The 17,015-nt window shown below is 36.1% G+C and overlaps 1 protein-coding gene across 1 annotated transcript in view; it reads right to left on the bottom strand.

Moving 5' to 3' along the window:
• Positions 1-1,026: 1,026 nt before the first annotated feature.
• Positions 1,027-17,015, bottom strand: part of ODAD2 (outer dynein arm docking complex subunit 2) — a 75,799-nt gene continuing 59,810 nt past the window's right edge. Inside the window, exon 20 of the mRNA XM_085564807.1 lies at positions 1,027-2,663. Within this exon, the coding sequence (XP_085420933.1) occupies positions 2,550-2,663 (114 nt within the window). The 3' untranslated portion in view covers positions 1,027-2,549. The remainder of the gene's footprint in view (positions 2,664-17,015) is intronic.

Here is a 17,015-nt window from a genome sequence, read left to right as displayed (position 1 = left end):
AAATAATTTGTACATAAAATTGCTCCGAGTTGAAAATAATACTAAGCCCCATATGCAGTATAACCATATTTCCTAAGAGGCTACAGGTTTACATGGACAAGAATCAGCTGGTGGAAAGAGCAAGGAGTGAAGGCATTTCCCTCCCAAGCACGGGAGCCAGGGAGCGGGAGCTGGCTGCTGCCTGGTTACACGCAGTGGGAGTGCTGGGCCTGGGCAGTGGCAGTGCCTGGGGTTGGTGCCAGGGCTTGAATAGGCTGGTGGGCAATGCCAGGAGGGTTGGAGGGCTGTGTGAGCAGCACAGGGGACCCAGCTTTGTGAGGATCCCTTTTCAGAGGGCTGCAGTGCTGTGAAACTCAGCGGAGACTGTGGACAAAGTAGAGCTTTTCAAATGTACACGCTGTACTGCATCACTCACAGGGGCCAGGGATCACATTCATTTATTCATTTTCCAACAACTAAATCTCTTTATATTAATTACATGGAATCTACCAGTTTTGGCCAAAAAATATGTATTTTTCTAATACTAGTTCTTTGCCTGTGTGGTGATCTGTATCGATTTCAACAATTCTCCTTGTACAGAACTTTAAAACTGCAGGCATGGTAAAGGAAAAGAAAACAGCACAAGTAAGTTATCTTAAGTCTGGGATTAACTGTCTGAGGTTTTAAATAAAGGTTTCAGATTAACTACTTGGAGGCATAAGGGCTACCAGTGTGAGTGAGAATGGCAAACTGAGGCCATTTCATTGTCAGAAACATGACATTTATTGCCCTGACACCTGTATCATAAAATTAAGCTTGCTTTAGAACTTACTCCATTTGAAATCCACACTAAACAGTCAAGTGTGCCTTGGGAGGTCAAACTAAGGACAAGAGTTATTTTCAGAGAGTTTTTTTGCCCTTCAACAGTTAGAAAAATAAGCTACCATTTTATGTGTTATTCATAAGTGAGACTGTGATAAACTATTTGTATCCACAGCTTCTCTCACAGAAAAGACAAAAATAAAATCAAGGCTCTTCTCTTTCAAATGAATTTTGCAATTAGCATTTATTTTAGAAGTATTTTTGGGTATAGCAATGAAGCATATGATACTACTACAGCTGTGACATCAGTATAATAATATAGACACGTTTAGTCAAAATAACATACCAGGCCTGTGGGGCAGAGCTCGAAAAAACCTAAAATAGCATTTACGTGGTCACTGGATGCTGATCGAGCTTGTGATGAACCCTGTGACTATGTTGGTGTTTGCACTGATCAAAAAAAACTACTTGGACTGACATTTTGATTTCCACACTGCTTCAGCATCTGTCCATAAAATAGCCTCTACAAGTTCCCCAAGGGCCCAGTGTAATTCTCCTTTTTCAGAATTGTGCAAGGCTTCAAAAATGAAATTTTAAATGAGTCTTCATGTCTGTTTCAGAGAAAACACAAATAAACAGGTGGATTGGTATTATGGCTTCCTCAGAAGCTTCTGTCAGCCAGAAAGTTAGTTGCCTTGAGAAGTCATGCTAGTTGGAGGACAAGAATGAAATTACAAAATGCTTCTAACCAAGAAAATTGTTAATTATTTAGGGAAGTAAAAATAATTCAGAAGTGAGTCCTGAATAAATGCAAGCCATTTAAATATTTGCTTTTGTTCATTTTTGTTCTGCAGTCTGTGCTTGTAATTAAGACATTACTGCTCTCAAGGAAAAGCTCTAGTGTTATTTGTTTAGCATGGTATGTACAGTGGGTCTATAATTTATAGTATCAATAATATTTTTTCTGCATTTTTGAAAGCAAGTGTAATTCTGAACATAATTTTATACAGAAATAACTACATCAATACAATCTTGTCATCAGTTTAAAAATTAAAAACCACAAAAAGATAATGTGCAAATGTAAATCTAAAATCTCTTTATTTAGAGCTGAGTTAAACGTGTTAATTAAAACACATTTCACCAGCTACTTATAAAATTAAGCACTATTTTGTTTGATGTTGGTAGAAATGGGAAATTTGGAGTGATGTCTATTGCTACAGCTGTTTGCGGTCTTTATATAATGCCAGATGTGAGATTCATGTATCTGCATTTTCTGCTCTCCTGTGAGTCACAACTGATCAAACATGCAAAAGCATAGTAAGAAAATGACTGGACAAGATTATAATGCAAGGAATTGTTCAAGACATTCATAAATTGCTGCATAATCACACACACAGAGAAGTAAAATTTATTGTAATGTCACAGATAAGCAAAACCATGTATAGCTACAATCAATTAAAAAAAAAGCATATCAATTGTAGAAAATGCCTTTGCCATATTTTAACTGATGTTCTTTGGATGGAGGCAACGTTAAAGGACACACAAAATTAGGTATGAGTGTTTTATCAAACCTAGGGGTGACAAACTAGTAATGTAAATTCAAACATAAGCTTCCACAGATTTGTTTTTATTAAATTATCCTCAAGTAGATGAGCTCTGCTATGAAATACAGATGCTAGAAGGAGTAGCTGTGTATTTAAATGTAACTGAATTGCTAAACAAGTGTGTTGGTAAAAGCTGCTGAAGCATCAGCCATATTTTGCTTTTTCTGTTGCCAGAGCCAATCTGCGAATGTTTGCTATGCAACCAGCTGCTGCCTCCTGCAGAGTGTCATCTGTAGAGCCTACCATGGCCAGTAGGAGCTAGCAAAAACACAGAGGAGAAAAGAACAAATCAGTGTGCTTCTGTTTCAGTAACATTCAAATCATACCTAGAACAATTGCATCAATTAACCCACACATCTGATAAATAAAATACTTACAATCATATTAACATCACTGGATTATACATATGCATTTATCTACCATATGTATACTTTTGTATGCATATATCTATCAATATCCACATAAAAGTGCAATGCAGTATATTTTTTCATATTTGTATCTATGAATTGATATTTTCATGTCTTTTTTTCTGGTCACTGCACTATGTCTGTCTATTGGTTGTGACTTGTATTTTTGTTATTGCACATGCTTTATGTGAGTCATGTGAGTCACAATTTTCCCTTCAAAGTATACCAGAATAATTGTACATGAGGCATGCTTCTTTTTTTTTTTTTTTTTTTTTTTTTTTATCTTGATCATGAAGCTGGATTCATGTGATGGACCCTTGTGTCCCATTGACTGCAGTAGGTTTCTTTATTGTCACAGCAAACTACTCATGTTAAACATCTTGAGGATATAGATCTGAGCATACCAGTCTTAAACATTTGCCTCTAAAAGTGAAAACCAAAAGTTCAAGAAAGGCACCAAACTTTTGGAGTTGATTCAGCTTTTCAGTCATGTATAGTAGATCCTTTACTCTGGAAGTAATTCAAATTTTTCAGTGGAAATTCCCTGGGAGTAAGGTACTGTTCAACATTAGTATGACACAAGACAGGTCTTGGTGATAAAACATTTTTATATATCAGAAAACCATTAATAATGGGTTTGGATCTCACTTCAGTGTGTTGCAAGTGAGTGATGCAACTACAAATGCAATATAGTTAGAAAGGAGAAGACTCTCACTTAAATCAGCTCCATGCAACCCCCAGATTTCTGAAAATTTGCCAGGCTTAATGTGCGTTCAGGTATTCTGAAACTCAGACAGCTCTAATTAAAACCTGTATTTTCAGTCTGCAATACTTAGGAATCTGTATTCACCCAAACAATGTTGAGTTAAACCACAGACAAATCTGTTATCACTCAACTCTGGTGCATATTTTTCATACAGCTAAAATATTACACAAAATTATGAACTGCTAAATATAAAAGCATAAATTGAATGCAGACATCAAATTCATATGCTACCTTTTCCTAACCTTCCAGCAGTCGTGAGGCATGGGCCACAGCTGCACACATATGGCATTTACTTAGAGAGATCAAAGCATTTTGTACTTGAGGAAGTATTTGTGTTAGCCAAATGCACAAAACAAGCATCTTTCCAGTCACCTTTTACCCTTTGACCCCTACATGCAACATGTAAGACTGCCTGTGATAGGCTTGAATTATGTCAGAAATAGTATCATGTCAGTTAAACATCAATGATAATTTTTTCTAGGAGTTCTTCCTCTTAAAATTTCCATTCCTGTAATCAGATACCTAGGTCTAAGTAGCTAGGTAGGATTCTTAAAATATGAACCCTTCTGAAAGTATGGCCAGAGTTAAAATGACACAAGAAGAAATTATATGAAAAAGGTTTATGTCTCTATACTTTATTTGTGCGCAAAACCTGGGTCAGGGTCAGCAACCAGGGAAGTCAGTGGAAGGTTCACCACTGACTTCATGTGGACATAAGACCAAGGAGACTACAGGTATACCTTTAATGATGAACCAGCTCTACAAAGCACAACGACCAGAATGCAAGCTTATCAAATGCTTAACTTCTATATTTTTTTTCTTCAGAAACACTGCTGGATGAAGATCTTTCTTCTTTGCCATTTGTCAAGAGCTGATTTCTCATCAGCTTGAATTACCCTGTGATTCTTCAGGTGCTTCGCAATTTTCTTGTGCAACTAACAGAAGAAAACTGGTATAGATTCTTCATATCCCTGACTCAAATCCAAAAATATGTATGCACATGCCGTTCATATGGTGGTTTTGGTAAAGCTCTAGATTTTAAATTTGGGGGCAAGGAAACCATATGCCTTATGTGATTATTCATTGCATCTTCACTGATCTAATGCAAGGCTTCTTCAGTGCAGTGAGTGTGGAACTCTAACATCCATAATAATTTCAGATAAAACTTGTATCCATGTGCAAGAGCAGATGTTCATCAAAAATAGTGTTTTGGAGATACATTATCTAGTAGGAACATAGGAAAAAATAAAAAATTGACCTTTACCTTTATTATGACTACAGTTAGGTAGGACTAGATTCAAGGTTAATTATCTCTTATTTTAGCCATCATTTATTTCTAGACTCAAAGACATGGGAGAATAGGTATTTTCTGTCACTTTCCACAGAGAACTCAATACTAAGCAATGACAATAGCTGTAGGGGAGGGTCCGTGCTCTTTACTGCAGGTGCATTTTGGAAAATCAGGGTGAGGCATCAAAGAACAGAATCCTGCATGAAACTGGTACAAAAAGACCCAAACAGATGCCTAAAAAACTAGTGGTACATATGGAGCCAATGCAAACACCAATTTTTACAAAGGTATCAAATCCTGATTTTTTCCTTCTGTGTGCAGGGGATCATAGATCAGTTTCTCTCTAATTTGCTGCTCTTCTAAATCATTTGCCAGTGGTAACATCTGCAAGAACTGCCACGTCATACAAAATCCAGTACTACACTGCGTCTCAGGATTTTCACTGTGAGACTTCAAAGGACTATTCTTGGAAACACTGCCCAATACAGTAGCTGCCTCTAAGGACTGTGGATATACAGCAACATTTGTCAGTTAACTTACTCCTTTTGTACTAACAAAAAGACAGCTGAAGAGAAGATTATTAAAAATGCAAAATGTTTCAATAGAAGTACATAATTCTGTATTTAGGAATCCAACTTTGAAGATTTTGATGTAAGTCCCACCTTTAATGAAATAAAATTTATTCTTTTTTTAATAAACCAAGACATTTATAATTCTTTCGCCTCCTGATTATCACTCCTTGACCCTTTCATGGGTTCAGTTCCATTTACTGGCAATTTGGGTCATTCAATTCAGGTATGGAAATGCATTCATAGATAGTATATACAAACTACGCCCACGTATTAGGTGTATTTGACAAGTCCAAGAAATCTTTTTCCTTTTTCCTCTTCTTTTATTCCAATGTACTATATGCAATATGACATGCCATTTTTCTTGATATAATACCCTTGAACTTCATGTATCCCTTCCCTTTACTGTTCAGGTATTGTTTTCTGACACATGTAAATGTTAACAGATGTGAAAAGCAGTAAAAAAAACACATGGTATAAATGCTTCTTTCTGGCACATAAAAGGCACTTTCCATAGACAGAGAAAGCATTTGCAGCACCATGTAGCCTTCATTTTCTGTTGGCAGGTATCTATATTCCAAGGCTAGAGTCCAATATTTTTGCACAGTTTGCACGTCATACCAGTAAATAAGCACAAATACAAGCTGTTTGGAGAATGTACAGGGCATATGTAGCACTTATGGATTCCAAAAGCAATGCACAGCCAGATCATTTAAATATTCAGAACAATTAAGATTTTGTTATTGCTACCCCAGAATTGTGATACTATATTATGACAACACAATCACAAAGAATTTCAGAACAGAGGGGCTCTCAGTAGGTCTCTAGCCTACACTCATGCTCAAAACAGAGTCAGATATGAGGTTCAGCGGGGTTACCCAGAGTTTTTAAGTCTGATCTTGAAAAACTTCAATAATAGAGATGGCACAACATCTTTGGCAACCTATTGCAATGTTTGACTGACCTGGTGGAGAAAAGGTTTACCCTGTGCTCATTTACTCTTGATTTAGTTTATGCTTATTATTTCTCATCCTCTTGCCATGCATCGCTGTGAAAAGCCTAGCTCCATCTTTTTGATGACTGAACTCCCCTAGGAACTGCAAGGTTGCTATTGAGTCCTCTTAAAGCTCTCTCTTCTCGAGGCTGAAAAAGCCCAGTTTCCTTAGGTTCTCCTCACAGAGCAGTGCTTCAGGTTCTGACCATCCTGGTGGTCCTCTGCTGAACCTATTATGGTTTATCCATATCTTCCCTATATCAAAGGCCAGACCTGGGTGCAGAATTCTAGATGTGATCTAATGAGTGCTAAAAGGAACAATCACTTCCCTCAACCTGTGCTTCTGTTGGAAGTCCAGAGTTGTGACTTCTTTGCTGTCAGGACACATTGCTGGCTTATGTTCTGCTTGTTGTCTACAAAATCTCCATACCCTCTTCAGTAAATTTCTGTGCTCCTCAGCATGTCAGTCTCTAGCCTGTATCACTGCAAACAGTGATATTTTTCTAGTTCTTTTCACTTCTACAAAAGAAGTAGCCCAAGGGGATTTAAAAGCAGAAAAAATAGATGTAAGTATTGTACCAACAAATCCTAAATCTGAAAAAAATGGTCTCCATGGTCTGGTTACAATAACTTAGAACTACTCACTTTCCTTCAGCCACAGTCACTGCACCTTCTGGACTCAGAGAGGGGAAGCAGAAAGCATAAGTGTCATGTTTGTAGGAACTATAGAGGTTGGCATGAAATAATCTTTAAATAAAGGGTTAGTCATGTGATGTGCCCACAAGACGTTTCCTTAAACAATGGAAAGTGAGAACAAGGCTGTTGGAAAGAGGCTACCCTGCTCACACAAAACAGATAAAAGATCAGCCTATTCAATACCCCAGAGTCCTGTGAACATGGAAGGAAATTATGAATAAAGAATAACTATATAAAAATACTTAATGCCCTTTTCGTCCTAGCTTCTTTAGGTTTTCTGCCCTGTAAAACAAATATTATTTAAATTTTTCTAATCAGAAGGAAATACGGATAAATTCCTTCAACAAGATTCATATCTATACTGGGAAGCCAGTCAGAGTTCACATAGAGCTTAAAATTCCTGGAACTAAAGACATACACTTCAGTACAACATCTTGTAGATTGACATAGCATTTTGACATATCATAGCAGTAGAACTTGCCTTTTTTTTTTTTTTAATTTTAAATTTAGATTTAGTATCTGGCTTCTTTTCCATGCAACATTTCCTGAAGGATGCAAAATTTCTAGCACTGTGATTTTCTAATTGCGTAACACTTCTTTTTCAAAAAAAGATATTTTTCACATGTTTTTTATAAATCTAACTTAAAAGAAAAAAAAATACTTTAAATAAAAGCATATGGTAGAGGCTTATCCAAGAAAGTATCAGTCTAGATCCAGCCAGCATTTTCTAACTTTCAACACCATAGTGCGCACTGGAAAATATTAAAGCACCTAGTTAGAGTGTTACGTTACACATATTCCTATGAAAATACTTCTCATAAAATTAAATTATAAATAATAAAACATACTCCACAATCAAAGCATAATGAAGGTTAAGCTAAGTCACTGTTTCTAAACTAAAATTCAGGCCAATTTCCTGATTTTCCTTTTCAGCTGAACGAAAGGATAAGACAACATGTACTATACTCAGACTCTTTAGAAGAAGATGCTCATGTAAGTTCTGGGGTGTTTTGTTGTTTTTTTCCCTCAGGTGGCACAAAGAAAACAGATTTCAAACTGAAGTCCCATGCACCAAGGAACACTCTGAGCTAGCAGCTGTACAAAATCCAGTACCAAGAAATTCCAGTGAAGGCAAAAGATGGGCAAGGCTGACACTCACTGTGCTGATTCCACCTTGCACAGGGTCTCTCCTCCCTGGGACTAGTCAGAGCAACCCCTGGTGCAGCCTACTTCACTCATTCTGAACATAAAGAGATTAAACTGAAGCTCTCTGGTTGGGGTGGGAGAAATTCTGGGCAGATTACACGTGGCTTCTTTTCCTTTCTTGTCCTGTTTCTGTCTTTTCTCTCTTCCATGAAACACATCTCCATTCTGGCACCCACAGGAAAAGGGCAACTTTTTGGAATCCCTCAAGAATGGCTGGGGGTTATCAGGAAGTCCAAAGGATGCAGCTTGGGCTAAGGTACACCTGAACAGCAGGCTGGCCAGGAACTGTCTCTTCTTTCTCATCCTTTCCATCCTCCCTCAGAAAGAGTACAGGAGCTAGAAAACCTGTGCACTTCTTGCAAACAGGTGCAGGACTCCAAGTTAGGATGAGAACAAACTTGCCTGCAGTTTTTAATGCGCTTAAACCATCTCACCTGTCTCAGGACTTAAGACAGGTGATTTGTCCTTGGCAAGTAATTTTTCTTATGTGACTACCTGGGACCAAATGACTGTTGGCAAGAGGAATCCCACAAAATTCCAGGAAATTAGGTGAAAATAAGAGTAGGGCTTGATAATAGGGCTTGAATATGTGATTACTGGTACTTTACCATGAGATGTTTACTATTTCGTTAGGATGAACAGTTTCAGGGAGCTACAACTGATTTTACATCATGATAGATTTGAAGTTTAAAATCCTTCTTGGTACAGCTTCATTTTTCCTACCTGCTGTCTCTCCATTTTTGTCCATTTTGTTTAGTTCCCTCCTTTGTTACAACAAAACTAAAAGGCATCTAGGACAAAGGCCATATTTCTTCAATATCTGAATGGGAACAGCACTCTTGAAAATAAATCTCTTGACCACACAATAATAACATACAAAATAAGAATATAGTTTTCATATTCTTCAATAAGGTTAAATGTTGCGTTGCATTACTTTGGAGACATACATAAAACCTATATGCCTAAAGGGAATTGTAATATGGTACACCCACACATACTGACAAATGTTTATATAGCTACAAAAAATGAATATGCTCTACACCTCATCTGTTTTACTGTCTTTTTCTTATACAGTTATTCAGAGAAGGATGCCTTCCTTCTCTGCAAAGACACAATAAATGGGCAGAGAACTCTGAATATCACTGACAAGGAGAAAATCAACAAAATGTCAAATGGTGAAATGTAGAATAGTTTAAAAACTGCAAATTTGCAAACCACTTTAAAATACTCTAAGTTTAAAGGTTTTTGCATCTCAATTTGATACTTACAGGGTTTCAGAGGAATATTTAAAACTATTTCAGGTGTAAATATAATTGCCTATAAAAATATCATGCAAAGGTGAAGTAGCTAAATGAAACTAGTAATCAAAATTATTTCTAATCTTTGTTTAAAAGATACGACTATATGGAACTAATTGGAGACCTTAAAGGCAGACAGCTTGAATCTCCATTCAGCTGCAAGATGTTTGGTGCAATATTAAGAAAGAATTCAATCATCATGAACATTCCAATGTACAAAAAGTCTTACAGGATATGAAATTCATCCCATAAAAAACAATAGGCAGATTTGATAATCCAAAAGTGATGAAGCCCAGGGTCTCACAGCATATTTTTATTTGAACCACTTTCTGTATTTTATTTTTATTTCATTGTAGTTTTCAAAAGAAGATTAACATATAAAAGGCTTTTGGTGGCATAGAGAGAATAAAGAACTTTTTTTGTTATTTCAATAGAGTGACATTTCAAAATTTATTAAGATTAAATTATGAGCCTGCTTACTTATTATATAGAATGGACATTCAAAACTGTAAACTTAAGTCATGGATGTCCCTTTCATAGTTTACTTTGGCTCAGTAACATGTTGTGGACTATCCTTCCTTTGTATCCTTTCAAGCCTGATCAATCTTTCTTTTTTTATTTCCTGCTCCTTTTCCATACTTTCCTGCTTTACCACTCCTTGCTTTCCTTTTCATTTTGCAGAAGCATGACTCTTACCTTTCCTTTCCTTTTTAAATATTATTGAGGAGGTAGTATAAGAAATTGAGAAAGAATTGCTAATTTAGTTTTGTTTCAAAAATTTTAACATTACTATGGATATTAATATTATAATTTTGTCTGTCTCTAGCAATCACATGAAGATTATATGAAAGTTAATCAGCGGTAGTTGCAAATCATCATCAAGTCAGAGGAAAATAATGAGGTTTAAGCTGTCCATTAACCCTGACATTCTGAAGGGTTCTGTCTGATTTCTCAGCAATGCCCTGAAAACATGATGTGGTTTTTTTCCTCTTTGGTTTGTCTGATATTCCTGAAATGCACTCTTAACTATTCCACCTTTGAAAACAACACTGAACTGCAGTAAAGGGACACTACAGTTTCCAGACTTTTGACAATTTTGCAATGTTTCTCTCAAGTGCATCTTATCCTGAGAATAGGGATCTGAGGACATAATCTGACTGTACCAGTATTTTAGAAGTATGTTAAATCCACTGGTATGCGTGAACTTCAAACTCTCTTCTGTATTCAATTGAAAGTACTGATTTTGATCTCTAAAGTTAATACAGCTTTAGGTCCAACGCTCCAGAGTCGGTCTCTCTTCCTACATATGACCATTATAATCAAAACCAGTGAGGTGCTTGTGCTGGTAAACCTTACATATCAAGGTCTGGGGATAAAAGCAGGAGGCTCTCACTGTGCATTTGTACAACAACATTTATTTGAAATAAGTAGCCAGCATATTTTAAAGTTGTTTTTTTTTGTGGCACACAAGAAGACTGTTCTATAGTCTTATGTTTAAGATGTGGGGGTGGCAACAGCGCATAAATTTACATAAACTGGAAGATGAGTGGTACTGTTCAACATATAATCTGATTTTAGACTAGTAAATGTACTAGAAAATGCTGAATTAGAACACAGGGTAAATAAATGTATAGATGGTATGAACACAGATCAGCTCTATTCATACAAATATGAAACAATGTGATGAAGCAAGAAAAGATCTGGGACTGTTTGTGGACAAGGGTATATGTATAGTCCACATGTTCATTCATATTAGTAAGACTAAATTTTCTTAGTATCAGAAAACTAAATGTATGATACCATTTATATCTCAAGATTCTCACACTGCTTTTTTTTGTTATTAAAGAAAACCATATCATTTTATACTAAGGAGTCATCTTCCAATAATAAATGCAAATTTCTTTATTAACAGTTTGGTCAGTTGTCATGAAATATATTTACAAGTGCTGGAAATTTGTATGCTTTTAAAAAGTCAGTGCTGATTTCCTCAACGTTACCACATACACTTACTGTGACAGATAAATGCTTTGGTTTTTTGGTGATTGAAACAAAGGGAGTTGCTTGAATTAGCACTCCCATCAGGCCATATTCAACCAAAGTATTTATGATTTGCATACAGTTCTTTAGAGGGGACTTAGATAGTTTTTCAAAAATAAGCAAAATGTCTCTCCAAAGCCACACTGGCCACAAGATGCTTGAATAGCTGCTGGTTTTTGGAAGCTTTGTGAGATCAGAGACCTTTAAACATACTGTGTTTCATGCAAACAAGCAAGCAATAATGCCTGTCTGACTTTTATATGTCAGAAATACTAGAGACCTTGATCTGCTTCCTTCCCTCTCTAAAGATGTGACTATGAAGTAGGATATGAAAAATCAATTAATAAAAGTTAAATTTAAATCTTTTCTCTGATTAGAACAAAAGCCTGTTCCTCAATGTTTTTATTAACTTCTCAACTTCAATTCCAAGCTTCAGGTTTTGGAAATGTTTTTGGCTTATTCATTTGCTTGAGCTCTTTTAGTTCTATAAAAAGAAAGTTATAGTTGTGCTTGGGCAAGTGGAGGTTGTACCACATGCATAAAAGCTCTGCTAAAGCTGGTTAAAGCATGCGGGGGAAGATGTGAAAATTAATTTTCTAAAACCATGCAACTCTGTGCTTTTAACACAGGAGAAAAAAATCATGTGAACCTTCTACCTGAATGTTACTGCAAAAGGTTAAAAGAATCACGATAAAAACATGGTATGGTGGTGAACTTTGTCTCTCAGGTAGGATGAAATGGTTGGGGCTAAGCAGCTACCCAAGACATTATTTCACAATGTTAGTGCAAGCACAAGAACATTACTGACCACATGTTGGGCATTCTTGGGTGAGTATGTTGAGGCATGCTGCCACCTAATAAAAGCAGTATGTGGAAGATGATTTAAGAGAAAGTATTGCTCCCACACAGGGAATGTGCTCTCTACTTCATCAGCTCCCCACTCAAACAGGCTACTTTCTCATTTAAACAGCACATCATGGGTTTGACTCATGATGACAATTAAGGAACTTAACATCCTTCTCTGAACAGAAGTATCTTTATGCAGAGTATTGTAAATTTTGTGAAAGAGTAGTTTCTCAAAATACAATTCCCTCATATGCATTTCTGATGCAGAAGAATTAAACAGACTATCAGTTTCTCCCCCCACGCTCCAGGATGTCAACAAAAATATAAGGATAAATAACACCTACATATAACTGCAAATTTTATGAGGATTCTTGGATTATGAGACCAAGAGCAGAAAGATTAACAGAAACAGCCTGATCAATCAGAAGCAAAGTCAGGGCTTCATGGTGCCCCAAGATGTATCTTACATTGAAAATTTTTCCATCCAAATTGTTTGCAAGGACTTTATTGCCTCACCCAAATATTTGGACATCTTTTCAATCCTAACCAATAGTTACTGGCACTCTGCATCTGCTGCATGTACAGTGTGCAAAACTGTTCAGTGTAGTAAATCCATGAAAGGGGAAAATTTTGCACTGAGCTGTGACATATTTGCACAGGATATTTGACCTCTGTGGTTCTGCACTGTGAACTGCAGTTTACAATTGTCTTTGGCTGCACTTCTCATGGAGAACTGTAATGTCAGCAGTTTGTGACATTACCATTTACCACCCTTCCCATTACCATTTATGAAGATCCTTTGGCTCCAAAACTTCATCCTAATTTCTAAACTTTGATTCCTGAGTTTTAAACAGTTATTTATCCTCTCTGACTCTGCCTTCTCATCACATCGCATTTTAACTTCTTTAACAGTTTTTGGTGAAGAGTGCTGCTCAATGCTTTCTTAAAATCCAAGCATGGCTAATTCCACCTGTCCAAACAGCAACAGGATTATTGCACACCAATAGATTAATCAACTGATGGAAAGAAAAAATGCTTTTAGAAGCAAAAGACTAATAAAATATTCTCTGTACCATGAATGTTCAGAAAAACGAGTGCCAAAGTATGATGGACTTTTTTTCAATACATGCACACTCCCTTAGCCTATAATGCCTCTGGAGTCCATCAATTATGTCTCTCTGGAAGCCTGAAAAGGAGCTAATTCAGTCTAATGAATGTTACATTTGTGCAGATTGCACAGATACAATGTAAGAGACACAAAGAGCAAATAAACCCAGATTCATCCCACATACCTGTGGTCAGCATAGACAGCAGACAAGAATTGGTGAAGGACAGGACTTTTAGAGGGACAATTTTGATTTTAGGTGTTCTAAAGACCTTCTTGATATTTTAAACTTTTCTCTACTTCCACAGAGCCCTAATTATGTATCTTATCCTAGTATTTGGAACTGTCATACCTGTACAGCAGTACGGAAGCACTATTATGAGTCGCTGTTTTCTCAATCCTATGTCACGGAAAAGTTTTTTTATTTTTATTTATATCTTCAACACAAATGCAAAGAGTAGACTCGAATCAGCCTAAAGGCACCTTCTAGATAGCCTTACAGTGTCCCTAAATCCAAAGGTAACATGTAATTTGCAGTGTATTAGACTCTTACAGTAATTAAAAAGTGTTACTGACTAATTTAACATTACATTTTTTTTTTACTAACTAATTTAACATTACATTTTTTTTCTTCAAAGCTTCCAGAGATGAATTATCATAAACCATAGAAATAATTCTGCACTGACTAGCAGCTGATAAATACAGCCAATAATTACCCTTGGAGATAAAACAAAAATTAATTAGAATTAAATTTTCAATGAAATGAAATCATATGAACTTTCACTTATAGTCCAGGAGAAGATACATTTTTAGCTTTCACATGAAATTGATTGTAAAATGAGGATAATTGCATCAACAATTCATATCCTGTCCCTGCCCTCACTCTAGTCAGGACAGAATTCTCAGCAGGCTTGTGCTGCCTGTCAGCCTTGTCAGGTCTTCAGATTTGATGCCAAAGTACAGAACACTGACCAGGAACATTAACACTAGGGTCCGTCCCATAATCCACACACTGCAAATGGGCTTTTCCTTACCATCTTTACCTTGAAAGTGATATCAATCAGTTGTGCCTTATCTCTTAAAAGATACCAGAGCGTGCTTTGCAATGGTGATATTACAATGAGTAAGGCTTGAAGCCAAACTGAACTGAGTGACTGATTCTACAGGAAGAACTTTGTTCTTGGTATTTCTTATGTTCAGATTCTTTGAATAGCTTCTTACATACAAGGAAACTTATTTTTGATCAGCTGAATGTCAAAAATAATTACCTGGAATTCTGTCTTTACATATTAAACCCAGTATCTCTTAATTAAGAAAACTAATTTTATATCTGACAGTTCAGCTAAGATACTATTCCATAAACACAAAAATATTTTAATGCTCTTCTTTCTTATTGCCAAATTAGAAAGAAATGATTCACACAGTCACAAGGATAAGACTGGTGCAGGGAGCTAAACAATTGCAAGAAGCTGCTCTGTGTATTTCTGTGGTTTGGAAATAGCGCCAAGTCAGAAGGAAAAGACATTCTCTGCATTTTCTAAAGCAAGATAAATACAGAAAAGAAATATAGATGAAAGATGGAACTGCTATCTGCAGATTCTGCCAGATTCCTTGGCTTCTTGGCACACCTATTGAAGCTGGCAGACCTAGCCAGTAGCAATCTTTTCCATTAAAAGAAGCAGCATATATTTTGATTTAACATACTTTGTTTGTGCATTTTTAAGCTACAAAAATGTCTATTTAATTTTTTTTAATGATTTCTTCTGCACAGTTGGCTGCAATTGCCCTTATTTGAAATGGCTCATTTATCACTAAAAGAGCTGCAGGGCACAGCTACTGTTAAACAGTTCCAACAAATGTACAGCTTAGTAGGACAAGCTTCTTTTTATAAGACTAAAAGATGTTTAAAATGTGCCAAGAGGAGCTTTATGCCAGCCTCTAGGTTTGTTATCCAAATGTTACAAAATTAGAGATCTCCTGAAGCCAAGAGTTTGGGCAAAAATAAGCTGATCTCCCTTCGGCTGTTGTTTTTTCCCATCCACAATCAGCCAGATTTTAACAGAACACTTGCTACATACTATAAACTTCAGTAATGTGAAATTTTGAAAAAGTAATCTAAAGTCTGAGGCTTAATCTATACTAAAGCCAAACTTCATTACCTTTGTCAATGGTGCAAAAGCAGAATGTTTTCCATAAGAGTACCCTTACTTTATGAATGGTGACATTTTGCTTATTATGAAGGTAGAACAGCTACTGGCTGCTGCTTCCTGGAGCTGAAACTGTAAGCAAAATGTTTAAAGCAACTTGGCAGTTGCCAACACATGGAAACTGGTGTAACACTGTCAATTTACATTAATCCTTCTGAAATGGAATAAAACATGATAGTATGTGACTTAGTTTATGGAATCTCTTATATCCAAAATTTAAGTGTGATGTGATGTGATCAATATATTTCTGGGTAAAGGGATTTAGCATATTTTCGATAGACAACAGACATGCAGAAATTTTGGAATCTAGTGCCCTCTTTCTTGATGTCCAAGAACTGTAACAACTGTTATAAAAAGCAACAGGCATCAGCTTGGAGTATGTGCCAGACACGCCGTATCTCCAGCCTGAACTGTGGAGCCTGAGCAGAGCAAACCATTACAATTACAAAGGGGGTTTTTCTAAATGTAAAATTACAACACAAATATGTAAATTGCAAATACATACTATTATACCCCATAGTACTATTGCATAGATATTACATGAAATAGTTTTGATTGATTTATGAAGATATATTAAGCCTTGCTTTATAATGTAAAACTCCGTATTGTGTATTTAATGTTCTCACCAAAGGCCCCCACAAGAAAACAATCAAACCTGTTGCCAAATTCTCCTAAAGAAGTGGGTGCCTGTGCTTTTCCATTTAATTTTATATACTCCAGATAAATATAGTATGTGATAAAAGTTTGGTTTTGGAATGTTTTCAGTACAAATTACTAGTAATTGTCTTCCATATTTTTCAATTCACAACTATTTATTTCACAAAGATGGTCTTATGAAAGTCTTTGAACATAAAACAGCCAAAACTTCTTGTAGGGATTTATGACTTCAGCAAACAATGACCAGTTTTCTGGAAGCTCTGCACAATAAATTACAGACACTGTATTTTTTAACACAGTCATTATAAAAACCTTCCAAATATGAAATCTACATTTCACAATAACTTTCAGAAAAAGTGGTTCAACAAATGGGTTTTATATCTTGGAATATTACACGGGAATAGAAGAGCCTAACTTTTATGCCACTAAGAACTGAGCTCAAAAAGCACAAATACCTCCTATTACCTCCACACAGGATTCAGAAGAAGGTATGATTATACAAATTAAGTCCCATTCTTAAGGCATGGGTGT

The sequence above is a fragment of the Lonchura striata genome, chromosome 2 (genome assembly GCF_050655825.1).
Source record: "Lonchura striata isolate lonStrDom1 chromosome 2, ASM5065582v1, whole genome shotgun sequence".
NCBI classification, from domain to species: domain Eukaryota; kingdom Metazoa; phylum Chordata; class Aves; order Passeriformes; family Estrildidae; genus Lonchura; species Lonchura striata.
Note: the sequence above shows the minus strand (reverse complement) of the source record. Positions and strands in the feature narration are given on the sequence as shown.